The sequence below is a fragment of the Somniosus microcephalus genome, chromosome 5 (assembly GCF_052327205.1).
Source record: "Somniosus microcephalus isolate GS21.2 chromosome 5, FLI_Smic_1.0, whole genome shotgun sequence".
Lineage (NCBI taxonomy): Eukaryota > Metazoa > Chordata > Chondrichthyes > Squaliformes > Somniosidae > Somniosus > Somniosus microcephalus.
Genome location: NC_140991.1, coordinates 186,276,288 through 186,303,863, shown reverse-complemented (window position 1 = coordinate 186,303,863; position 27,576 = coordinate 186,276,288). Strand labels below are relative to the sequence as shown.

Sequence of the window (27,576 nt, the reverse complement as noted above, 5' to 3'; positions counted from 1 at the left end):
AAAGGGGTCATGAGGCATGGTTCCAGTGGTTAGCCTTGGTTGCCTAATAGCCATCCATCCAATCTTCCTGGTCCTTGAAATAATAGTTGCAAAATTGTATGCTAGAAAATAAAGGAATCAAGACTGCTACCAGCGTACATGGGCTACCATTATTCTGTATATTTCTGTACCTATGCTCACAGGCTAGCTGTATGTTCATGGAGTGGAAGCATAGAAACATAGAAGATAGGAGCAGGAGTAGGCCATTCGGCCCTTCGAGCCTGTTCCGCCATTCAATGAGATCATGGCTGATCATTCAAATTCAGTACCCTGTCCCTGCCTTCTCCCCATATCCCTTGATCCCTTCAGCCTTAAGAAATATATCCAACTCTTTCTTGAATATATTTAAGGAACTGGCCTCCACCGCCCTCTGTGGCAGAGAATTCCACAGGTTCACCACTCTCTGGGTGAAGAAATTCCTCCTCATTTCAGTCCTAAATGGCTTACCCCTTATCCTTAGACTATGACCCCTGGTTCTGGACTCCCTGGCCATCAGAAACATCCTTCCTGCATCTAGTCTGTCCAGGCCTGACAGAATTTTATAGGTTTCGATGAGATCCCCTCTCAATCTTCTAAACTCCAGTGAGTATAAGCCCAATCGACACAATCTCTCCTCATACGTCATTCCTGCCATCCCAGGTATCAGCCTGGTGAATCTTCGTTGCACTCCTTCCATGGCAAGAACGTCCTTCCTCAGGTAAGGCGACCAAAACTGCACACAATACTCAAGGTGCGGTCTCACCAAGGCCCTGTACAACTGTAGCAAGACATCCTTGTTCCTGTACTCGAACCCTCTTGCTACGAAGGCCAACATACCATTTGCCTTCTTAACCGCCTGCTGCACCTGCATGCTTACCTTCAGCGACTGGTGCACAAGAACACCCAATTCTTTGCACTTCCCCTTCTCCCAATCTATTGCCGTTCAAATAATAGTCTGCCTTCCTGTTTTTGCCACCAAAGTGGATAACCTCACATTTATCCACATTATAGTGCATTTGCCATGTTTCTGCCCAATCACCCAACCTGTCCAGATCATACTGGAGTTTCACGACATCCTCCTCACAGCTTACCCTCACACCCAGCTTTGTGTCGTCTGCAAATTTGGAGATATTACATCCAATTCCCTCGTCCAGATCATTAATATATATTGTGAGCAGTGGGGTCCTAGGACCGATCCTTGCGGTACCCCACTAGTCACTGCCTGCCACTCGGAAAATGACCTGTTTATTCCAACTCTTTGCTTTCTGTCCGCCAACCAGTTCTCTATCCAAGTCAATACCTTGCCCCCAATCCCATGTGCCTTAATTTTGCACGCTAATCTCTTATGTGGGACCTTATCGAAAGCCTTCTGAAAGTCCAAATACACCACATCCACTGTTTCTCCCTTATCTATTTTACCAGTTACATCCTCAAAAAATTCCAGTAGATTAGTCAAGCATGATTTACCTTTTGTAAATCCATGTTGACTTTGTCCAATCCTGTCACTGCTTTCCAAGTGCTCTGCTATTACATCTTTTATAATAGACTCTAGCATTTTCCCCACTACCGATGTCAGGCTTACCGGTCTATAATTCCTCGCTTTTTCTCTACCACCTTTTTTGAATAGTGGGGTAACATTAGCTACCCTCCAATCCATGGGTACCGTTCCAGAGTCTATCGAGTTCTGGAAGATGACCAGCAATGCATCTACTATTTCTAGGGCCACTTCCTTAAGTACCCTGGGATGTAGATTATCAGGCCCTGGGGATTTTCCGGCCTTCAGTCCCATCAATTTTCCTAACACCATTTCCCTACAAATACTGATTTCTTTCAGTTCCACCCTTTCATCAGACCTTATGTTCCCCGGCATCTCTGGGAGGTTATTTGTGTCCTCCTTTGTGAAGACAGAACCAAAGTATGAATTTAGTTGGTCTGCCATTTCTTTGTTTCCCATTATAAATTCCCCTGATTCTGACTGCAAGGGACCTACGCTTGACTTCACCAATCTTTTTCTCTTCAAACACCTTCTATTCATGATGGGGATGGTGTCAGGCATAGGGGCTCGACATACATACTATCACTTGCACTTTGTGGAAATCTGCCAGATAATAAAAATGCACATCTCTTTAATTTTGCTGGCTGGTATACTTGAAAATTTAACCGTGGAAAATTGATGATACCCCAGTCCTAGGCAAACAATGCATATGTTACCTGCCCAATGTAGCTGTGAGTTGCTGGCTGTGAGATTGGACTGATATCTCCTGCTGTTGTTTCAAAAGAACTAATGGTTTAAAAAGAAATTCAAGGCAGCAGTCATCTTAACAGCCACTGTCAGTATCCTCAAAATGACTTGATGGCTTGGTTCCAGGAGATGACACAGCTTCCTTTGTGAATTATTGGGGTTGAATTTCTGCAGGGGTTCACCCAATCATCTGCCATAACTTCAGTGGGCGATCGTGAGAAACATTGTGGAAATGTAATCCCATAATCTCTGCATGCTGATCTCCTCAAACATGTTGAGGGAGATCACCTTAGCTAATCTACATGACAGGCAGGGTAAGGGTAGCTATGCCTTAAGCACCTAAGACGTAAACACACCTGCCCTACAAACTACTCCTGACCCCCTCTCTTCCTTCTCCAGAACTAGCCAAAAGAATGCTATGCCCAGTGACATACCCATGAGTAATATTAAGGCTCTCAACCATTAGAGTGCTGTTGCCAAATATCAATAAAGGAAGCAGCTTTATGGTAATAGTTGATGCAGTGATGAAACCAGAGAGGAAAAAAAAATTAACTGATGATGCACTGCATTGTGTGTGAGTTAAAATAGTTGACTGCCTAATAGACTTCACTGTAAGCCTGCTGGGATTCTGGTGGCCAAGACCTCCTTGTGGTGTGCATTGCAAGCGCCTTGCATCTGAGTCAGCATACCTGGTACTGCAGTGGCTGCCTGGTTCTGCTACTTCCTGGGTTATTTACTAGCACTTGTGCAGGGATGTTTGATGGCTTGGATGTGGTTCCAGCTTGAGAGCTAGCTGCCTGACCTGTCACTACTCCAGGTACGGCACTGCTTTTGGGCAGTTCCTTAACACATCCACTGATCTGTTTGAGAGCAGAACTTTGAGCAGCTATGAAGTCTGTGACTCCCTGTGTTAAGGTTATCTGTATCTAATCTCCCAGCATATTGATCCCAAGGCCTTTAGAACAGCAGTGTGAGCATTCAAGAGAGATGCTCGCACTATGCGTATGACATACAATACCGAAGCCTTCACTGCAGTTGTCACAGGAGTGACCACATGCTCCAAGGCAGACAGCTCTGCACTCCCCAGTTCTTGCATGGTCAAAAGACTTTAGTGTTGAGACAGCAATCTGCATTTGTAAGAAAGCTCTGTGGGATTTCGGCACTGATACAGAAGCAGGAACCACACTGGATTTCTATTCAGCAAGTTCTTGGCTCCTCCTCACCCATGCACTGTGACACACCCTGTACTTCCTTTTGAACCTTGCTTTTTACATTCTCTGTGGTGTGTTAAAATCTGCTGATTTCTACAGGTCTGATAGCTTTTTGTTCCAATATGGATCCTTTCTTGATCCTTTCTGCTACCTTCTCTTATGCCTGCTGCACCAGCTACTCCTAGCGGGATTGGTCATCAGTCCCATAAACGTATTCCCTCTGCTCCCTCACTCCTTCTAGCAGGGCTTCCAGCACCTGGTCAGTGAATCTTGCCTTTCTCTGTCTGAAACATTCCTTTGAGAGGAAGGTTGATCAGTAAACAGCTGTCCTGGATTCCCTGAACTATTTCAGCTGTTTAAATGGTTCATTCTTGCAGTTCACATCCGATAATCAGTATTACTGATTCTGTTACTTCATAGGATGCCTTGCTGGCGGCGGTAGTTAAAAGTGTTCCTTTTAGCACATCTAAAGGAAATAGTGAAATAGTGGGCTAAACAGTGTGCTTAATAACTGTTAAAAACCTTAACCAAAAACCTTATTGAGTTAACTACTCAATAGCGCTGAAATAATCATATCGGGGTGTTGAGACTTCAGAGTGGTTTAATTGAAGTTTTCTGGATTAGGGAAGCAAATGGACAGAACTGATCAGGGTAAAATATTCATTATGGTGAAGGTTTCAAATACTAGAAGAATACATAGTAAAATTGGGAAATTAGAAGTAAGAAGGGAAGTCAGGCAAGACTTTTTCTTCCAAAGAATAATAGAATTGTGGAATGAGTTACCAAAGGAGGCCATTGAAGCAGGCATTACAGGTAATGATATGAAGCTGAGCACCTGGTGCTGAGCATTGCCACTCGGAGAATATTGGGAATTTGGGTGTATGCTCTCTGAGATTTTCAGTCCATTAACTGTGACTTTTGAGCCTTGTAAATGCGTTGAAAAGACAATGAAATACATTTCTAGAGAGAGAAAGGCTTAAGAAATAGAAGAGGTAGGTGGGTTGACCTCTGAAAGAGAGACAGGCTCATTTAGGCTGTGTGTGTTGACAAAGCAGTAACTGCACTCCAAAAAGTAATTAATTGTTTGAAGTTCTTTAAGGTAGAGTGGCATGATAAGGCATTATATAAAATCAAGTCTTTCTTTCTTACTTGATGTAAGAAGTCACACAACACCAGGTTATAGTCCAACAGTTTTATTTGAAATCACAAGCTTTCAGAGCGCTGCTCCTTCGTCAGGTGAAGTGGACTTCTTACATTTGTCCACCCCAGTCCAACACCGGCATCTCTACACCTTTCTTACTTGAAGCTGTTCTCTAGGGAACATTGCTAAAATGAGCTACATCCCAACATAATCTGAAATGTGCCAGTTTTATGATTAATTCATATTTGCTTTGTGATGGAAATATCCAAATTCCACGAACAATAAGACGCATTCATTGAAGATGCCTCACTACCTTATGGTCTTTATTTTGTTCAGATGTGGCCGCTGATACCAATTCTGCTGCTGGCAAACTTGATGTGCTGCAGTGATGCTGCAGTGATGTGTCCAGATGGAAACCCTTGCCCAGATCAATCAACATGCTGTAAACTTCAAGCTGGTAATTATGCCTGTTGCCCTGTGGAAAAGGTATGGAACAAATATTAAATAGAAAAGGGTATTTTAATCACGCATGAGCTGGCCATGGCTCACTCCTGCTTACACAGATCATGTGTGTGACTTTACCAAGCATCACACCAATAGCACCTCATCAATGTCACAAAGAATCAATGAGTAATGTCAGGAATGTGACTTCTCAAAATCTGACAGTTGCTAATAACACTCCACAAATCAAATTTGTGGAGCATAGTGAAATGTTGATGTGCAAAGTTCTAATTATCTCAGTTCCAATCACCTTTGATTGAACCATGTGACCAGTCAGTCTCAAGTTTGTGGTATTCACTTTCGTTTGGTTCCTGACTGACTGCTTTTGTAATATGTGGTAAACAGAAGCTACTAACAATCAGTTTCTCAAGAGTCTTTTTCTCAACGTCAAAAACTTCCCCCATCAAGCAGGGAAACAATTCTTTAACAAAGACATGAGAAGTGGGTAAAGCCTGAAATTACTGAAGACAATGTTCAAACCAGAGAGCTGCAGACTGCCTAGGAGAAAGATAAGATACTGCTCCTGAAGCTTACATCGAGCTTTGTTGGAACCGTTTTAAGAGGCCAAGGCAAAGAGCTCAGACTGGGAATGGGAGAGGCAGTTAAATGATGCCTTGAGTCACACTTGAACACAGAAGTGTTCGACAAAGTGGTCACCTATTCTGCCTTTGGTCTGCCTAATATAGAGCAGACTGCGCTGGGAACTCGTACTGGAAATTAATGGAAAGGAAAATCAGATGGTTTCTATGACAGGCCCCTGACTCACAAGGCCGGTTTTACGTGCAAAATTGCCCACATTGCCTTTTTGCTCCTTTTTTTTAAGTGCAAAAGACACTTTCAGGATTTTTATATAGATTGACAGATATACATAGAAAGAGGCAGATAAATGATACCTAGTATAATACTGAGCTTACACAGATCAGGAAGGTTCTTGATTCAGATTCAGTGTCTGTTGAGTTAGCTAATCACTGTTGGAATACTATAATTGGCCTCAGTGTCCTTGGGTTTAGGAAAGGAAAATCATTCAGAGTTCTGACTCCTTAGGGGGAATTTTAACCTAAAAAAACGGGTGGGTTTGGAGCGTGGGGGTAGTTGAATTGTTAAAATTCGAATCCCGATCTGAACCCACTTCCAACCAGTCCACTTCCAGTTTTAACGGAGGTGGGGTGATGGGGATGAGCGGGGGGGTGGTGGGGGGGGCGCGACGGTGGGCAGGACATCAATTTAAATATTACAATGAGGCTGAAAGCCTCTTCTTTAACCTACATTTTGTTTTAACTGTAGCTGGGCAGGTCTTGCACACCTCGTAAAACCCGGCAGTTACAGCAAGGTGGGGACTGCTGCATCCAGGTGGTGCCTTTACACTTACCTCCTGGATCCAGGGTCCCTCTCTAACCCACCCTCCACGATCGGAGACCTCCCCACGAGGCCTCTGATCGCCTTCCCAGACTGCCCCCCGCCCCCCACTGATGAGCTTGAGGCTGGTCACGATCCTCCAGTGGCCGGCCCACATCTTCCTCCCCCCACCCCCAATCCTCTGCAGGCCGGCACTGGCCCCCGCCCGATCCCTCCCTCCCTCCTCTGTGCGGCCTAGAGCCTTAGGCCTACCTGCCCACAGCCAGACAGCCTCTCCACTTGGCTGGCTGCGGGTGAGAAACTGAGGATTCCGATGCAAATCAGGCCCTGCCATTAAAGACCCGTTCTCCCGGGTTTCCCACCCGCATCGGAGCTCCCCGGCCCCCAACCTGCCATCCCCATGAAAATCCAGCCCCTTATCTCTGTCTAGGGACCATTGCCAGAAAATGCCTGCATGTGGATACCAGGTGAGGTCACATCAGGTTCAGCTCCTTCCCCTGCCACAGTCAAATAGCCTGCTGATGTTCACTGCCCCAGTTACAGCATGAATAATGGCCACTTGGTGAAGCTTCAGAGAGTGTCCCGTATCTAGGGAAATGTACACCAAAGGAGGCAGCATCTTCAGGGGAGCAAAGGAGAAAACTGAAGTGGGAAAAATACTAGGAATTTTATGGTGGTCCATCTCTCCAGATCTCAGGGCACACACTCAGCACAATATACAGCCCCAAGCAGAGCTGCTTTTACAACCTGTCTGTTCTTCTCATCTTCCTACAGTCCACATTTTTGGTGGAATTTGTCCTCGCATTTTCTCAGTATGAAGCAGCTTGAGCATTTCCTGTAGGAAGACATTGATACTCAATCAAATGAGGGAGGTTATCCTGAGCAGGCACCAAGAGCAGAATTGGGGATTTTGAGGCAACTTGATCAAACAATATAGTACAGGTCTGAGGAGAACAGATAGAGAGGGAGTGCGGTGGCACCACATATGTGTATCTGTATATTTTTAATACACTGGGCTAGTCTCTCCTTCACAATCCCGCCCGCAGCAGATAGAAACTTTGGACAGAGGCCTATCACTGCCTCACTGCTAGCCCTGTAATTGACTCCCTCCAACCCACTGAGAGACAGCTGCTGGCCGGTCCTTCCCTGCTCACTTCATGCAACTGTTGGCAAAGGTTGTGGCATGGGTCCACAGTGGATTTCCCTCCTGTCTGCCTGTGTTACTGTTGCTTCCCAGGGCTGCCATGGGGTAGGTGCTGTAGACCCCAAGAAGCGGTGTTAACAGCCCTGGGGTCCTCCTATGGAGAGAGCGGGCCTTGTAGTGCCCTCATTTGCCCCCAATCTGGCCCCCAATGCCAAGGCCACAGCTCCTTCAGTCTTCAACACCATTCCTGTGGCAGTCCTGCTGCGACACTGCTGGCATTTTCCTTGGGGCCGATGTTGGGCTCACTCTTAGTGACAGACTTTCCACCAGGAGTCCACCTTTAGTGGGAAATTATTCCTGGTCCCCGGTTGGTGCGGAGTGGGGGGGGCGTCGGTGAGTCATGCAGAGGTTTTGCCCATCGCTACTCTGCCGCATAAAGGACAACCTAGCCCCCGGTGACCCAAGTCACTGTAGCTCATGGAATTCACAGAGTCCAGTTTGAAGAGAGTGAGACAGGAGAAATAAATATTACACTTACAAAAGCTCTGAATGACCAGATAGTTCAATATTTAAACACTGAATTGAACACTTGCAGAAACATGGCTGCACGGACACACTCTGGCCCAAGACATGGCAGCTCAATGGTCAGTAATTCCTTTGGAGCTGCTCCTGCTCTGCCATCATAAGCTTCATCGGGAGTGTAGTGGAAACCCCTTCTGCAGGCACAACCAGGGTTTCTGCCGAACTTCCGGTGAAGTTACAGCTGCGGAGTGGGAGCAGCACCAAGGAAATTCCTGGCCAATGTGTTTACACAGCCCAGTTTTTACTCACAGGCTTTACCCAGTCTCTTAGATGGAATCCACATGAAGCTGTTATATTTTTAACTGGCAAAGGTGGTGAGGTAGAAAGGGAAGTAGTACAATAAGCCACCTTCATTAGTAGAAATAAAGGGGTTGATTTTGTCGAACCTGTCGGGAAGAAAGCGGGACTTCCCCTTTCGGGTTTTTGACCCGCCTACTTCGACGTCCGGCCAATCCGTGCGATTTTCCCTTGATTGACCTTGTTGAGCCCACCCAGTGGGCTCAGCAGGCCAATTAAGGGCCACCCGGCAACAGGTGACATCACAGACTGCAATTTCATCTGCCAAGAGTTCTGACAGATGAAATATCAGTGTCTCACAGCTGTTTGAAGCTGTGAAACACTGACCGTCTGATTTCTAAGATGAGTCCTTCTGCACAGACTCATTTAGAAATCTCAGCAGCACTAAAAGCTGAAGGCTGTCACTTTTGACAGATTGCAGCCGTTCAGCTTTCAGTTCCGGCTGAGTGCTGCGCTCCCGATGGCTACAGGAAGAAAGGCTGTTAAGGTAAGTAAAGGTAAGTAAAAGATCTTTACACACTTTAGACACACCAAACACACTTACCTTTACACTCATGCACCCATCACCCACCTGAGCACCGACATCGCGACCCCTCCAAGTCCTTCAACCCGACGGCCCGCTGTTCTAACCTGGCGTGGTTTGGAGCCATCAGGAAACCCACACAAAACCCCTCAAAATGGGGATTAGGCTAAAAACTGCCTGTTAACTACCTGTTAATAGGCAGTTAATTGGCACTAATCCCTTCCCGCCTGGTTTCGGCGGGTCCCAGTGCGGGGCAGGTACCCGCCGCCCCTGAAACTTACGTGGGGCAGGGTTTTGGGTGGGATGGTGTCGGGACCCCCAAAGTCAGGATTCCCCCCCCCCCCACACACCTGAAACCCTGCCTGACGGCTCCCCGAAAATCTAGCCCTTAAAGAGTCTTTTTCCAGGTTTTAAGAAGTTAATTTTTATGATTCAATCTACTGTCAGTAGTAAATTACCATGTGAGTATGCAGAAAATTCCACCTGTAAGGCTCACTGATCAATTTGCATAGTTACACATATGAATTGTTAAAATACATCTAAACAGGGTGCTGTCCCACTATTTCCTCCATTTTTCAGTTCATAGCTTTCCATTTTTTTCCTGCTGTTGCCTTACCTGCCTTGGGACAAACCTTGAAGGAAGGAAGAGCAAAACAGGAGCAATGGGAATGGGGCAGGGGAGTGGAGAGGAAGCTGAAGTGGGGCTTGAAAAAAGAGTGCAGCAGAAATTAGCAGGCCTGAAGTCCCCAAGAGCAGGTGAGAAGAAACAGCAGCCAAGAAGTGGAAGAAACGGTGGGCCAGAAGGGGATGCGGAGCACAAGAGAAATAGGAGTAGGGCCAGGAAGCGAGGAAGAAGGTGGAAGAGAGCCTAAAAGCAGCAGGAGCAGCCATAAAGTGGCCCAGAGTGGAGGGACTAGAGGCAGAGCCAGGAAGGGAGGCAGGGGAATTCCAGGCATGATGGGAACGAAAAAATGACGAGTGGGGCCAGAAACTTCTATAGCCAGCAGAAAGGAGTTGGACGAAAGAAACATAAGATGTAATGTCATTACCCAGTGGTGAAAGCCTGCAATTACAGCAACAGGCAAACAGAATTTTTCCATGATAAAATTTGACGTAAGAATTTGCCATTATAGCGGGTGATTATCCATGGGGGTTCTCTCCTTCATCCACCATAACTTCAGTGGAAGAGTCGTGGAAACCCCGGAAGAATGGCGTAAAAGTAATTTTTCCAGGGTTTCTGTGGCTGTTCCACCGAAGTTGCTGTGGATGAGCGGGAAAAGCCCCCCACAGAATGTCACCCCATAACTGTCGCCATAAAAAAGTGTAACTCAAAAATCATGACACAGGAAGCAAGCTCAATATTGACAGTAAGTGCACACTATATGCAAGATTTTAAAAATACTAGCAGGCTCCCAGGGCATTGCTGATGGGGAGTCAAAAGCTATGCTGTTCTGTGTCAATGGGGGTGCTCCGCAGAGGAACCGCCATTCATCCCCCGCCCCGCCCCCACACACCATTGGCTAAGTCAGGCTAAGAAATACTTTCCAGAAAATAACCAAAACCAATCAAATTTAAATAACTGACTTTTAGATTCAAAAAGCGCTGCCAATCAAACGTGTATTTGAACAAATTCCAAATAAACAAGGGCACGCTTTTTCTGTGAGTGAAGCAGGTTTTTAATCCTTTGTGTACTGTGAGAGAATTTTAAAAAACAATACTATGCTACATCTAACTGCTTCATTTTTGTCACACCTTCTTCTTCATTGTTACATGATTAGGCAATATTCCTTCAGTAAAGATAATGGTAGCCACCTTGTGACTGCTTCAACCTTGAATTATTAGGAATATAAGAACGTAGAAACATAACCAGAACATGTATTATCAGAAAACACATTATGGTCCATCTGGCCAGCCCCACAGGATACACAGTTCACTGCTGACATCCCTCAACTGAATTTCATGACAAGTGCCTTTCCAATTCCTTCATAGAATTACTGACATTGGCCTAGAAATTGGGTATAGCCCCGCTTGAGGCATTAGAAATGGCGCTGTGCAAAGTTTATAGCCAGACGAAACTTATCGCCGCCTGGCGCAATATTGGGTTGCATCGCCCCCAAAGGGGATTGAGGCGCGAATTCAGATGTTGCACGGGCCTCCTAAGGCACAAAACTTCCAGCGCTACCCAATATCGGTGCGGACGGGCGCAGCGCAGGTGATCTCAATTACCGATAACCACGAGACTTCCAGGCGCCGGCCGGCTCTTAAAGGGGTGGGTCAGTCAGCCTCAGCTTCCACACTCATCGCCCTGTAGGCCTCAGAATCGGCGCTCGCCCTTCTCTGGCGCAAAAAACTTGGTCAAGATGGAGAAGGTGAGACAGAGAGCAGAGCGCTTCACCACTGAGGCTCTGGAGCAGTTGGTGTCCGCAGTGGAGCGCCGTCGAGATGTTCTCTATCCTGACAATGGCAGGAGGCCGAATCAAAAGGAGTACCGCCGAGCTTGGAGGGATGTTTGTCAGAGGGTCAACTCCAGCAGCATGGCGACCAGGAGCCCTGTTCAGTCCAGGAAGTACTTCAACGACCTCACTCGGGTCATTAGGGTGAGTGTTGTTTATGCAAACTTCTGATTCCCTCCATCTGCACCTGACTTCGCACACCCTGTAGCCATGATGCCCCAATGGCCATCTGTCAGCAAGCACCCATGGCCCTTTCTGGGCACAGACATGCACATTTGACTCAAGGCATCATGTAAGGGCTCTTGCACCATGGGAGGCATGAGATGATCACTCAGGGCATCATGTAAGGGCTCTTGCACCATGGGGGGCATGAGATGATCACTCAGGGCATCATGTAAGGGCTCTTGCACCATGGGGGGCATGAGATGATCACTCAAGGCATCATGTAAGGGCTCTTGCAACATGGGGGGCATGAGATGATCACTCAAGGCATCATGTAAGGGCTCTTGCACCATGGGGGGCATGAGATGATCACTCAGGGCATCATGTATCAGAACTTCCCCTTCTTTCCCCTGCAGTCCAAGCTGGCGACGATTCGCAAGGACCAGCTTCGAGCCGGTGGAGGACCTCCACAAGTGGTCACTCTCACGGATCTCGAGGAGAGAGTGCACCAGATTCTTGGAGGACGTCTGAGTGGTCCTGTTACCACTGCAGCTGCCGACCCCATTGTCGACAATGAGGGTAAGGCTCTCACCTTTTTCAGCTGTCTCCTTCCACTTGGCCCCCCCGCCAGCATGCTTTCTCAGTGTGCAGCCATGTCAGAGCCTTGCCGCAATCTGGCATGCCTTGCCGCCAACCTGTCCTTTTGCTAAAGCCACTCTTCGACCTCCCTGCTTTCAGATGCTGCATCACCAGCTCGGGATCTGCGCCCTGAAGCTGCCAGTGCCAGTGCCTCCGGAGGCGAGGATCAGGAGGAAGCCGGAGCATCCGTTCCAGCCTCAGGGGAGCCTACACATCTGCAGACTGGGGATAGTAGTTCCCTGGAGGGGAGGGGGGTGGCTCTGATGATGAGCCAGTTGCCGGAACAAGTGGCCTGCAGCAACGCGAGGGGGGTAGGCAAGTTCGGCCACCGGCTCCCCGGAGGGCAAGGCAGGGAGCGATGACTGCTGCACAGAGTGCAGAGGAGGTGCGTAGCCTGGCTGAAATGAGCACCCAGGCCCGGCTCAGGCACACTGAGCTGATGGCTGCAGTGGGGAGGATGCCTCAGTCGATAGAAACACTGGCAAAGAGTGTGCTGGGCTTTGGAGCAGCAATGGAGAGGACTGTCCAGGGCTTCAGGGCAGCAATGGAGAGGACTGTCCAGGGCTTCGAGGCTGCTATGGAAAGGACTGTTCAGAGCTTCGGACAATCCCTGGAAAGGTCTGTCCAGGGCTTGTCCGAGGCAGTGGAACGGACTGCTCCGGCCTTGTCCGAAGCAATGGAAAGAACTGTCCAGGGCTTCTCCGAAGCACTGGCACCTGCCACACAGGTCCTCACTGCTGCCACGCAGTCACTTGCTGGCCTCGTCCACACCCAGATTGAGGCAACGCGAACTCTCACTGCAGCCACCCTATCTGCATCAGCTAGGATCACCCCGGGCCCTTCCAGTACCATACGAGGCCAGGAATCAGTGGAGCAGTTGATTGTGGCGGATGAGCCGAACCGGTCCCCTCAGAGAGCCAGTGTGTCGTCCAACCATGGTGCAGGTGTCCTCTCTCAGCAGGTGACCATTGCTCATGCCACCGCTGGTATGTCTGCAGTGCAGCTGCCACCACCTGCAGGGCACACTGCTTCCAGCCATGGCCAGATCAAGCAGCCAGCCTCTGCACCCTCCAAGACCAGAGGTCATCCAGGCCGTCTCTCAGGGGCTTCTGCGCTTCCACACAGTCAGCAGGCGTCCCCCAGCCTTGACCCCGCCACTGGGGTTCAATTACGTAGGAGCAGCAGGGAGGGAAGGGGCCGACCACGAAAGAGAAGTCCTTCTCCATCAAGGGGCCAGCAGTAGAGGGAGGTGCTGAGACATTTCTTTGGCCAAATTCAAGGACTCCCTCACCTGTTGTGATTGTTGGAAATGGTTTGTTTAGTTTTGCGGCTTTGCCGAAGAGTTAACTGGTATTTTGTTAGTTATGGTTTCTGTTGACATGATGTTGTTATGCTGGAAGGAAGGACTTTTTTGACAATAAAGAAAAGTTTTAATTTGCAATGGTACACGTTACTATTTACAGTCATGCTGGCCTTCAAAGGCTTTGAAAGATCCGAAGTGCGCAGGACGAATGACACCCATCATTCCGTCAGAGGGGCCTCGAACCGAGTCCTGATGAGCCTCTGACGGATGGCCCTTCCACTTTCAGGAGCCCTCCCATCTTCCTCCTCCTCCTCCTCCTCGTCCGCATGCTCCTCCTCCTCCTTCTCGTCCGCCTGCTCGTCCTCCTCCTCCTCCTCGTCCGCCTGCTCTGCTGGACCTTGAGGGACAGCTGGCATTGGCTGGGTGCGTCGAATGGCCAAGTTGTGGACCATGCAGCAGACGACGACGATGTGACCCACTTGCTTGGGCAAGTACTGCAGGGCTCCCCCCGAATGGTCTAGACAGCGGAAACGCTGTTTGAGCACACCAATAGTGTGCTCCACAATGTTCCTGGTCGCCTGATGGCTGCTGTTGTACAGCTCTTCTGCTGGGGTGGCGGCCAAACGGAGTGGTGTCATGAGCCATGGGCAGAGAGGATAGCCCTTGTCCCCAAGAAGCGAGCCTCATGGGTGAGCCGGCCCCTCAAAAAGGTCACAAACTGAGGTCTGCCGCAGGATGAACGCATCGTGGCTGCTCCCTGGGAATTGGGCGTTGACTGCCATGATCATTTGGCGGTGGTCACAGACCAGCTGCACATTGAGGGAGTGGAACCCCTTGCGGTTGCGGAAGTCCTCAGGATTGAGTAATGGCGCCCGCAAAGCCATGTGTGTGCAATCAATCACCCCCTGCACCATGGGGAAGTCCGCAATAGCAGCGAAGCCCTGCGCGCGCTCCGCCTGCTTCTCCAGGGTCAGAGGGAAGGTGATGAATTGACGCCTTCTTCTATAAAGGGCAGCTGTTGTAATGATATCAGCAAATAGTGATGGTATTTGCCTGTTTGATTATTTATGCCTTACCAGCATATTTGCCTGATTGATTGCTTGTGCCTGACCAGCAGAGGGCAGGTGACAGAGACAAGCAGTTTAGTTTCAGTTTCGCTTTTAGATGGATCACTAGCATGGTGTCTCCTGTAATGCTGTTAAAAAGAGTTGAACAGACTTTAGATTAAAAGGCATCTCTTTCATGAATGTTTCGTCATTGAACCCACATACAAATCGATACATGGTGTCAGAAGTGATTGAAAGAGATGAAGAGGAAAAGTCTGAAGTTAAATCAGCTCTCCACATATCAGCAAGCCAAAAGAGAACATCGTTAGTTACCATTGGAGAATAGCTAACGAAGTGAAAAAATGGAAGGTTTACACCCACCGGCGAAGCTTCAGTTGACAGGTAATGTGGCTGAAAATTGGAGGAGATTCAAACAACGTTTAGAGTTGTATTTAGCGGCAATCGGAGCTGACGAGAAAAGTGATAAACAGAAATCGTCAGTGTTCTTACATGTCGTGGGTGATGAAGCGCTGGAGGTGTATAATAACTTCACATTCGCTGCTGATGGAGACAAAATGAAGCTAGATAAAATAATGGAACAGTTTGAGGCCTACTGCATACCTAAACGTAACGTGACGTTTGAGAGGCACAGATTTTTCACATGTGTACAGAAAACGGGAGAGACTATTGATCAGTATGTGACTGAACTGAGAAACAGAAGCAAATCGTGTGAATTTGGGGGACTGACAGGCTCGCTGATAAAAGACAGACTGGTGTGTGGTATTCCAGATAATAGTCTAAGGGAACGACTGCTAAGAGAGCAAGATCTAGACCTGGGAAAAGCCATAGCACTGTGTAGGGCTACAGAGACTGTGAAGTCGCAGGCAAAGGAGCTGTTCAGTGATAATAGCTGCAACGTGGATGCAGTGAGAAAGAACGGATACAAACCGTTTAACAAAAAGAGCGCCAATGTGAAAAAAGAGGCGTGGCCAGTGAACGAAAATGAAAGGGACAATCGAAAGTCATGTAGTCGATGCGGTACACAGCATCCACCAAGAAAGTGTCCAGCATATGGTAAAACATGCAATAGTTGCAACAAAAACAACCATTATGCCCGTTGCTGTAAGAACCAAGCGCAACAAAGCAAGGTCCATACAGTAGATGAAAGCGAGATAGAGGAGTTCAATGTAGATGTTGTGTCTGAAAACAAAGAAGAAAAAAGAGACTGGATGTTGACACTAAAAGTGAATGACATACACATTCCATTTAAATTGGATACTGGAGCACAAGTTAATGTGATATCAGAGACTGATTTTAAGAAAATTAGACCCAGACCAAAGATACATGGAATCAAAGTGAAAGTGACAGGCTACTCAGGTACTGATATACCAGTGAAAGGAAGATGCATTGTCAAAGTGACACACAAGGACAGAGAGCACACGCTAGCATTAATCGTGGTGCCAAAGGATGTGCAAGCCATACTAGGTTTAAAAGCCTGTGAGAGACTGAACCTGGTAAAGAAAGTCCTCGTTGTGGAAAGTGAAGGAGAGACAGTCTATGATGAACTCATGAAAGAGTACAACGACCTATTTAAGGGTCTAGGCTGCATTCCAGGAGAACACACGATCAGAGTAGATAAAAGTATGCCAACGGTCATACATCCATGCAGAAAAGTTCCGTTTGCTCTTCAAAAGCAACTGAAGGCAGAGTTGGACAGGATGGAAAGCCTGAACGTGATTCAGAAGATAGATGAGCCAACTGAGTGGGTGAGTTCCCTCGTCGTTGTGGACAAAAAGAATGGAAAGCTCAGAATTTGCCTGGATCCAAGAGATCTAAACAGAGCAATAAAGAGAGAGCACTTCAAGCTTCCTACACGTGAGGAAATCATGTCACAGTTTGCAAATGCAAAGTATTTCAGCAAGTTAGATGCATCATCAGGATTTTGGCAGATGAAATTGGACGAGGCAAGTTCAAGACTGTGCATGTTCAACAGTCCATTTGGCAGATACAGATTCCTAAGGTTACTATTTGGCATTGCCTCAGCTCCTGAAGTGTATCACAAAACTATCCATCTGATCTATGAGCACCTGGAGGGAGTTGATACATCAATGGATGACATCATAGTATGGGGAACCACGAGAACTGAGCATGACGAGAGACTGAAAAAGTGCTGGAAGCAACAAGGAAAACAAACCTGAAGCTGAATAGAGAAATGCCAGCTCGGGGTGACAGAACTGACATTCGTGGGAGATATCCTTAGCAGTGAGGGCATCAGACCAGATCCCAGAAAGGTGTCCGCCATTGAGAATATGCCAAAGCCACAATGCAAAAAGGACGTGCAGAGGTTTAATGGAATGATCAACTACATGGGTTAATTCATATCCAACCTCTCAGAAAAGATGGCGCCACTGAGAAGACTAACTGAAAAGAACATAGAATGGGAATGGAATCATGAGCATGAGAAGTCATGGAGCGATCTAAAGAAACTGCTCACAGAGGAACCAGTTCTGAGGTTTTATGACCCAGCGAGACCCATCAAGATATCATCAGATGCATCACAGAGTGGGCTCGGTGCCGTTCTTCTGCAAAAATATGACTACTGGCAACCTATTGCATATGTATCGCGCTCAATGACAGATGCGGAGACGCGATATGCTCAAATAGAAAAGGAGCTGCTCAGCATCACATACGCCTGTGAAAGATTTCACCAGTTTGTGGCAGGACAAGCAATCAGTGTAGAGACTGACCATAAGCCCTTGATTGCATTGTTCCAAAAGCCACTAAATAGCTGTCCGCTTAGAATACAAAGAATGATGATTAGGCTGCAACGCTATACACTGAATGTTGCGTACACACCGGGTAAGCTGATGTATACAGCAGACACGTTGTCCAGAGCTGTAGACCCAAGTGAGCCCGCAAACACCAAAATGGATGAAAAAGTGAACGCCTACGTGGACATGATCACAAGTGCACTGCCCATAGCAGATGCAAAAATGGAGCTCATAAAGACTGAGACAAACAAAGATGAAACAATGAGACGACTGAGGAAAAGCATCTTGGATGGATGGCCCAACATGAAGCAAGACTGCTGACCTGACATGGCAGAGTACTGGAACTGCAGGGCGGAACTATCAGTGGTCGAAGACATCATCTACAAAGGAAGTAAAATAGTTATCCCAAAGAGTCTGAGAAAAGAGATGCTAAAAAGGATCCATGGAGGACATCTGGGAATCGAAAAGTGTAAGAAAAGAGCACGTGAGGTGATGTACTGGCCACGAATCAACCAAGATGTGACAAATGAGGTGTCAAACTGCACAATATGCCTGAAATATCGAGCAAGCAATCCGGTAGAACCACTAAAGCCACACCCAGCACCAGACAGACCTTACCAGAAGGTAGGCGCTGACCTATTCGTATGTCAAGGGAAAGACTATCTTGTAGTCACAGACTATTACTCCCTGTATCCAGAGGTTTGTAGACTGTACACCACCACTGCAGATGCTGTGATAAGATGTATGAAAGCCATATTCTCCAGACATGGCGTGGCAAGCGAGGTCTTCACAGACAACGGACCCCAGTTTTACAATGCAAGTTTCCGACACTTTGCCAAAGAGTGGGACTTTGTCCACACAACGTCAAGTCCTCACTTTCCACAGTCCAATGGACTAGTGGAAAAATTGGTCCAGACAGTGAAAAGACTGATGTACAAGGCAAAAGACAGTGGAACTGACTTCTACCAGAGCATGCTTGTATACCGCACAACGCCGCTCGAGTGTGGTATATCACCAGCCCAACTCCTTATGGGACGTCGGCTAAGGTCAAACCTACCCATCCCGGAGAACCTCCTGAAAACAAAAGAGGGGGAGAAAGTGAGGAAGTTCAAAGAGCAACAGAAAGAAAAGCAAAAGTATTACTATGACAGAGGAACACAAAACCTACCTGAACTCCACACTGGTGACCAAGTAAGGTTCAAAGACAAAACAAACACATGGACTCAGAAGGGAACTGTCCTGAGTGAAGTTCATCCAAGATCATACACCATTCAGACAGATGAGGGTGCTGTTCTGAGAAGAAATCGTCGAGATCTTCTCATGGGACCAGCCACAGCAGGTCAAAAGACTGATACTGTTGAACAACCTGATCACACAGCAGGTCAAAAGACTGATGCTGTTGAACAACCTGATCACACAGCTGAGAAATCATCATCTGAGGCAACAACTCAGATTCAAGGACAATCAATCAGAAAATCCTCAAGACACGTGAAGCCTCCTGAGAGACTCATTGAGCAAATTTAAGGACTATTGTTATAGAAGGAAGTAATGTTATCTTATTCTTTCTTCAAGTTCTAGTGTATTTACATATTTCATGTGAACACACAAAGCAAGGTTAAAAAACCTTGATCATGATAATGATCATGTAAGTTCATTAAGTGTTACCACAGTTAAAATGCAGATTAATACAAAGAAAACATGTTGTTAGTTAAAAGTAAAATACTTTTGTTTTAAGAAAGGGAGATGTAATGATATCAGCAAATAGTGATGGTATTTGCCTGTTTGATTATTTATGCCTTACCAGCATATTTGCCTGATTGATTGCTTGTGCCTGACCAGCAGAGGGCAGGTGACAGAGACAAGCAGTTTAGTTTCAGTTTCGCTTTTAGATGGATCACTAGCATGGTGTCTCCTGTAATGCTGTTAAAAAGAGTTGAACAGACTTTAGATTAAAAGGCATCTCTTTCATGAATGTTTCGTCATTGAACCCACATACAAATCAATACAGCTGTCACTTGCTGGATGCAACAATGCACTGCAAACTGAGAGATATTCGCAATGTCCCCAGAGGCTGACTGAAAGGATCCGCTTGCATTGAAATTGAGGGCAACAGTCACTTTGATGGCCACCGACAGAGAGGTCCTGCACCGTAGTCGCGGCTGCAGATCCTCAGCAAGCAGGTGGCACAGCTCAGTTACAACCTCCTTACCAAATCGGAGCCTTCGAACACACTGCTCCTCCGACATGACAAGGTATGACACCTGCTGCCTGAATACCCTCGCAGCATACCCTCGGATTGGCCGACCTCCATTGCCCCTCCTCCTTCTGGCCAATCCCGGCCCTCTCTCCCGCCATCTCTGTGCCCCTTCAAAGTGTCCGGCCATGAGGACGTGGCCCTCCAAAGCAGCTCCCATTCCGATGCCAGTCGGGCAAAATGCTGTTAGGTGTAGCGCTCCAACTGCTCCGGACAGGTCTGAAGATCCCAAGTATTCTAAGGCTAAATCCAAAAAAATCTGCTCAACAGTAGCTCACCAACTCTCTCCAGCAACGATCACAATGAACAGGCCAAGTGGCTGCAGCTTTTATACTAGAGCTGTCCCCTTTAAATAGCGCCCCCCGACTCCAAGAAGGGCCTGGTAACGTTCCAGCGAACTGTCACTAATAGCGCTAGGCGGAAAGGTTCCGGGCGCCACCGAATATCCGGTCAGGGGCGCCTAAAAGGCGTTGCACACTGAAATGACGTCATGATCTGCCTGCGCACGCGGGTGCGTGCTAACAGTTAGCGCAGGCGTTAAATATATAGTCAATATGGGAGGTGTCGCTATCTTCATTGCGCCCGCCCGAACATTGGGTAACGCCCCACATTTCGGACTCATTAGGCGCTAATCGCCGGCGCTAACAACCGAATTTCTAGACCATTATTAGCACAGATTGCCTCCATGGAAAGTCCATTCCAAACATTCATCCTCTTCTGTGTGAAATTATTATAACTGATCTATCTATTTACCTTCTGAGTTTCATCCAGTTCCCCATTGTTGTCATTCTTGGGACCATGGTAAACAGTTTCTAAGTGTTTCACTTATCAATTATCTTAAGGATATTGAATACCACAATAAGATCCACTCTTAATCTTCTCTTGCATAAACAAATGTAGCAATGGTAGTCTGTCCTGGTAGCTCAGATGTCTGATGTATCAGACAGGAAGGCTCTTGATCCACTTATTCCAATGCCATGATATCCTTCCTGTAATATGATGACCAGAACTGCACACAGTACTCCATGTAGAGAAGAACCTGTATAGGATCAGTATCACTTCCTGTTAGATTTACCTTATTAACAAGTTAATTTCTACATCCTGCAGAGAAGAATAGTCTTACCTTACTGGAAGCTGTATAAGGTGTGTTTTTTAAAGCAAGACATTCCGCCAAAATGGAAATCTATAGAAAGTCACTATTGTATTCTTATCATTAATTTTCTGTTTTTAAATTCAGGAGAGGCTTTACAATATATTCAAATATTAATACAATGAACACTATCTTACCATACAAAGCAGGTCTATTATGCTAAACACTGGTCAAAAGAGGCAGCCAATGGGTGTAATTGCCCTTGAATGATTCTTTTGTTGGAAAGAAGTGAAGCGTGCAGAATTTTGTACAAGGCTTATCTTAGTCAGGCTGTGAAAAGATGTAGAAAGATAAAAGACTTTCTAAAGCTTGTTTTTTACATTGGGCTCACTAATTTTCCTGTTTCTCTGATTCATGTTTTATTTTGTTTACTTTTTTCCAACTTTTTAAAATTAGCTTTTGTATTTCTAACAAGTTTTCACAGTTTGACTGAGATGCTCTCTATACATCATCCAGTACTTTCATCTTCCTTGTGAATAATCCATTCCCAAGGCTATTAAACTGATCAGTTGCTAAATTCTGCCTGTTAGTGATAGGAATTTGCTACTCACAACCTTTCATGCTTTGGAATTTTAATGATTGATTTTTTTTTGGATTCATTGTCATTAGTCCGTCGCATAAATGGTCCTAATGTCTCCTACTACTTCTGCCCAATATCTGAGTAACCAATAGCATGACCAAAGGATTGTAACATAGTACCCTTGCCCCATGGACCAGCTACTGAAATGCACCTTGAGCTATTGTGTGAATTCTTCCATTTCTCAGTACAACAGACTGGATAAACACTCTTCCCAATTCAAGACACAGGCTTTGAACCAATAAGTTGTTTTATTTACATAAAGTAAATGGATCAACAATTTAATAAATATTATTCTACACTCCTCAATATGTAAAACAATAAAAACAAACAGCATTTTCTGTTTTAACAGCACATTTCCAGATTTTTCAGGTTTTTCCCTTTTTAATTCTACACTTTCTGACGATATTGGCAATTGTGAATAGTCCCCAACCTTCAAGCAATATCAATAATATAATGCAATATTTAATCACAGAACAGCAACATTTATATATTTGGCCCAAGTAGCACTCATTGTGCAATTCAATCCCTAAGTTGACATATGCCAAAGCAATGTGTTATTTTATTGCGTTTTCACATTCAGTTAGCGTCTTGTGTTTCACATTTGCTGTTCAATTGGCTTCACCTCTGACATTTCTGCTTTCCCCTGCACACAGAATGATTTCAGCACCTTAATGGAAAGCAAAACACCTGCCAAACTGTACCACTGAGATATATTTTAAAAGCATTTTAATTTTCAATTATTATATGTTGTATAAAACCACCACAGTACAGGAGAACTATCTTGTTATCACACTCATAAATTTCTAACATTAAAACAAGTTCAATATCATTCTCTGTAGGTAACCATGGGATGTAGATGGAGGCGAGTTAAGATTTCACGCAAATTCCTTGCTGAGAGACTAGAAAGGACATGAGAGAAATTTTCTAGAGATTGCCAAAGATCATGTTGGCGGTTTCCCATAGCTTAATACACACCCAACAACACTGCTTCAGTATTTTAATTTCTGCCTGGTCTGGCAGAGTTGCAGCTTACAACACTGTCCAGGAAATTTTCACAGGTAGAATTTGTGTGGGAAGCTCGATCAATGGTACTACATCCTTCTTTCTTGGGCTGATATATAATATTGAAATCAAACAGGAGCTTTAATATACCTGGATTAAACACTAGGGCCCCGAAACTCCCATTGGGGCAAAAGAAGAATTCCAGTGGATCTCCAGATCAGGGGCCACAAAATGGGCAGAATCCAGTTCTGCCTGAATTCCCTCCCATATTTCAATATTTCACAGAGAAATCTTTTGTGATGAAGGGGACAGGCCTGGGAGAGTTCCTGGGCTACTTCAGAAGTTTCAGTCAGGAGAAGACCATCAGTCCACCTTGCCTGCCTATTCAAGTATCAGATTTTGTTCCTGTTAGATATCTTTGTTTCATTTATAGAAAGGTGCCAGATAATGCAAACTGTTATGCCTTCAGGGGCAGCAGCTATTAAAAGATGAAGCTTTGAATTAGATACTTAATTTTGTTCTGACTGATGCAAATTTACCATTCTGGAATGCTCCACTTTGATGCATCAGTTTTACTTGCCTTCACATTTCAGATGATGTTTCACTCAATCTGATTTTGAAAATAAACTTTTTTTATGGAAATATGTGGCATATCACTTCTTCCAGCTCAAAAAGAGGATAGTGGGCTTTGGGCTGATATTGCACACTTGCTGCCTCTTTGAGTTCTGCAGTCGCACTCTTGCTGCACCAATGCTGGACTTTTCCTCTGTTGCACTGGGAGGCTCCCTCTTGCTGGCAAGTGCTCTGTTGGGGGCCCATCGTGCACGTGAAATGCCCCCTGACCCAGGAAACTGAGTTGGGTTGCAGTGGTGTCAGAGGGGCAATTCGGCAGTGCAATACTACACTAGCAACACTTAATGCCTGAGTGAGAAAATTACTTGTCTGCTGTTTTAACAGAGGGATCAGCCAGTTCAAAATAAGGCAACTAACATCTCCAGTACAATAGTGCTTGTGTGGCAATATCACACAGGGTAATTTCTAGGCATGGATCACATTCTTAAGCTCTAGCTCCTGGCTCTGATGTATAGCCAGCGGCCTGAATTGACTTTACAACGTTTTAATAATAGTATTTCCCTGGATTTATATTTAGACTGCCTGTTGTTATGGTGGAACACGCTGCTGTCCTAAAGGCTACACAAGTGATCTCTCTCCATCATCCGCGGCACTGGAATATCTCAGAATTCCACTGGAAAGCAAGACACTTACAATGGAGACAGAAGGTCTGAGCAACAGTGTCAGCAGTGACAGCTCAATAATTCAGTGTGATAATGTATATCATTGTCCAGATGGGTATACGTGCTGTAGATTAAACAGTGGAGGTTGGAGCTGCTGCCCACATCCTGGGGTAAGTTACAATCTATACCACTGAGACATAAAGAATGCATTTAAAATTCCAATTATTATATGAAGAATAATAGCTCCACAGTACAGGGGAACTATCTTGTTATCACACTCATGTGGTAAAACCACCAATGAACTCCTGTACAAATGAATAACTGTCTTTAAAGCAATGTTACAGCACCTATGTCTGTTTGCTGAGTGTAAACAAGCTTTCTGTAAAAACCCTGAAACAACGCGATGACGTCATCACGTTGGTCATGTGGTGCCCCGAGTGGCGGGAAACGTGATGACGTCATGACGTCAGAGGTGGGAGGTTCTGAGTTCAGACCTCGTGGAACTAGTTACTGTGCAGACCTGTTTGCTGTTGCTCCTGCATGTTTTTGTTTTGTTCACCAGTTTAATTAAATTCGGTTAATTTACTGAACTGCCTCAACCTCAGTGATTTAGAAAGGAATCCGTTGATTCCTACACTCATGTATTTATAAAAAGTTCAATATCATTCTCTGTAGGTAACCATAGGATGTAGATGGAGGCTAGTTAAGATTTCAAGCAAATTCCTTGCTGAGAAATTAGAAAGGACATGAGAGAAATTTTAGAGATTGCCAAAGATCATGTTGGAGGTTTCCCATAGCTTAATACACACCCCAGCAACGTTGCTTCAGTATTTTAATTTCTGCCTGGTCTGGCAGAGTTGCAGCTTACAACAATGTCCAGGAAATTTCCACAGGTAGAATTTGTGTGGGAAGCTCAATCAATGGAATGACATTCTCCATTTTTGGACTGATATATAATATTGAAATCAAGCAGGAGCTTTAATGTACCTGGATTAAACACTGGGGCCCCGAAACTCCCATTGGGGCAAAAGAAGAATTCCAGTGGATCTCCAGATCAGGGGCCACAAAATGGGCAGAATCCAGTTCTGCCTGAATTCCCTCCCACATTTCAATATATCACAGAGAACTATTTTCTGATGAAGGGGATAGGCCTAGGAGGGTTCCTGGGTTACTTCAGAAATTCCATCCTGAGCACCCATATAGGCCTGGGTGAAACTCCCACCAGTGAGAGCTGTAATGAATCCTGTTGAGGGCTCTTGAAAGGTTCCATATCTTAGATGAGATTACGAAGCAAAGAAGCAGAATGTTTGTAATTGAAGAGAGCTTTGTACATGTATCCAGTGGAAAGGCAACATCTGAATAGTCAAGAGTTACTGTTCAGAGCTGACAATCAAAATAAGCACTCCTTTTTGGAACGTGAGATTAAGAACAACCTAAATTGGCAACTGGGAATCTTGTAACTATTATGCTAATTCACTACTCATTCATTGTTGTTTCCATATGGTTTAGTACAATTCCAGTGGAGATAAAGGTCTGCGGGTCATTGGTCCCTTCTTTGACTCTTGTGTGTAGACTACAAGGGTAATTTCACAAGCATTTACTGCCTGTTGGGAACCTTGACTACCAGAAGTACATGCTGATAATTTAGGCACGTTACCCACCATGTTCCAATCATTATGGTCAGAACATCATGGATAGAGTTGCTGCTGTGGGCACGGCTCTCCACTGACAATGCAGACTTGTAACCTTACTCCTAACATGTTTCACTACTGTCCAATACAATGGATTAACACAAGCTGACACCAGATAAAGTAAATGAAGGCAGGGGAGACAAGTAGTTCAGGTTGGTAACATAGTAGCTTATGGCAGTCAGGAAAAGACCATTAGTCCACCTTGCCTGCCTATCCAAGAATCAGATTTTGTTCCTGTTAGATATCTCTGTTTCATTTATAGAAAGGTGCCAGATAAGCCAAACTGCTATGCCTTAAGGGGCAGTAGCTTTTAAAAGATGAAGCTTTGAATTAGATACTTAACTTTTTTCCTGACTGATGTTAACTTACCTTTCTGGAATGCTCCGCTTTGGTGCATCAGTTTTACTTGCCTTTGCATTTCAGTGATGTTTCACTGAATTTGATTTTGAAAAGAATCTTTTTTTACACAAATATGTGGCATATCACTTTTTCCAGCTCGAAAGGAGGATAGTGGGCTTTGGGCTGATATTGCACACTTTGTATGATCCCCAAAGACTTCCATGCTTCTGAATGCATTTGGAAATCATCTGAAAATGACAAGAGCTGATGATAGGGACCTACAGGAGAAACACTGCCTGTCCATTTTCATTGCCTCATCTTCCTCAGCTTCTGATAATTTATGGATTTTTTGACTAAAGCTGCAGCATATCTTTATTTCAAAGCAGGATTATGTGAGATTGTAAATGCATAGTTGCTGGTTAAGATACAACATTCTGAAGTATTGTATACAATCTTTTTTCTCTGACTCATTGGGAAAGATTTTGAACTTTCTGCCGGGGCGCCCGATCTGCAGTGTCAGTTTTAGCCCCAAGTGACAAGTTGGAAACCTGCCACATCGATTTTATCCATCTTTTGGTTAATGATACTGTGACAAAATAACACAATTTTTAACTATGGTGGTGTAGGAACTGGGGTTCCTAGCCGAAGAATTGAGATCGACTCAGAAAATCAAAAACAATAAAATTTAATGAACAAACGAAGCTGTACAAGAAACTGTAGGATACAATGCAAATAGGTCTGGTCTGCTTGAAAGCCTCTCTGGAAACTGCTAGAAGGTTCCGAGCTCAACTGCTAGCAGGTTCCGAGCTCAACTGCTAGCAGTTTCTGAGCTCAACTGCTAGAAGGTTCCAAGCTCTACTGCTAGAAGGTTCCAAGCTCTGACGTCATGATGTCATCACGTTCTTCCCACCGTTGAGAGATCACGTGACGGACGGCATGACGTCATCACGCGGAGTACAGGAAAGAAGCCCTAGTACAGTTAACAGATACATTAAAGGTGCAGCCCCCAGCTGTACTACATTGCTGTAAAAGGAATTATATACAATTGTCCATAATCCTCTGGTGGTTCCGCCGCATGCGCCCCCCCAGAATTGCTTTTAACAGAGAAGGTAAGGCGAGAAGGGGGTCTGACGAGTCTGTCCGACTGACTGCGATACCCCGGCAGCTGGAACGGAGCGCTAGAAGACGAACTGGCCGTTGGCTGGGTTGGGACGACGCTGCAGGTGGAGGAGAAGAAGAGGCCAGCTGTGGTCGACCCGGTGAGGCGGGCACTGGCGACTCGGCGGATGACTGTGGCTGTACTGGACCGGCAGTCGATGGTGGATGACCACGACGAAGCGGCTGAGCAGTGACGACTGGTTCGCTCAGATCCAGATGCGCCGGTTTCAACCGGTCGATGGAGATGTGGTCAGGCTTACCGCCGACGTCGACTGTGAAGGACTTGTCACCTGACGAGATGACGCAGAACAGACCTGTGTAAGGCGGTTTGAGCGGGTTTTTGTGAGCATCCTGCCAAATGAACACGTATTCTGCGCTCTTAAGATCTACCGGGACATGGGAGCGCTGCAGGTCATGATGCGACGTAGGCACTGGGATGAAATTCCTAGCCGCTTCCTGGTGGCTGACGAGCTGCTGAGCTGGGGACCAGGGTTCCGTGTGAGGAGGAAGAAAATCGCCAGGCACTCTGAGTGGTTGGCCGTAAACCAGCTCTGCTGAAGAAGAATGCAGGTCGTCCTTAGGCGCCAAGCGAAGACCTAGCAGCACCCAGGGGAGCCTGTCCATCCAACTAGGCCCACGGAGACTAGCACGCAGTGCGGCTTTAAGGGACCTGTGGAATCTTTCACACAGACCGTTCGCCTGTGGATGGTAGGCAGTGGTACAATGAAGCTTGGTGCCCAAACCTTGAGCTACGGCGTTCCAAAGCTCAGAGGTAAAT

General features: G+C 45.9%; 1 protein-coding gene across 1 annotated transcript in view; it reads left to right on the top strand.

The window, feature by feature from the left end:
* LOC147117487 (progranulin-like) overlaps nucleotides 1-27,576 on the top strand; it is a 98,971-nt gene that overhangs the window by 17,785 nt on the left and 53,610 nt on the right. The window contains exons 2-3 of the mRNA XM_085988505.1: nucleotides 4,949-5,098; nucleotides 23,526-23,780. Coding sequence (XP_085844631.1) covers nucleotides 4,949-5,098; nucleotides 23,526-23,780 — 405 coding nt within the window. The remainder of the gene's footprint in view (nucleotides 1-4,948; nucleotides 5,099-23,525; nucleotides 23,781-27,576) is intronic.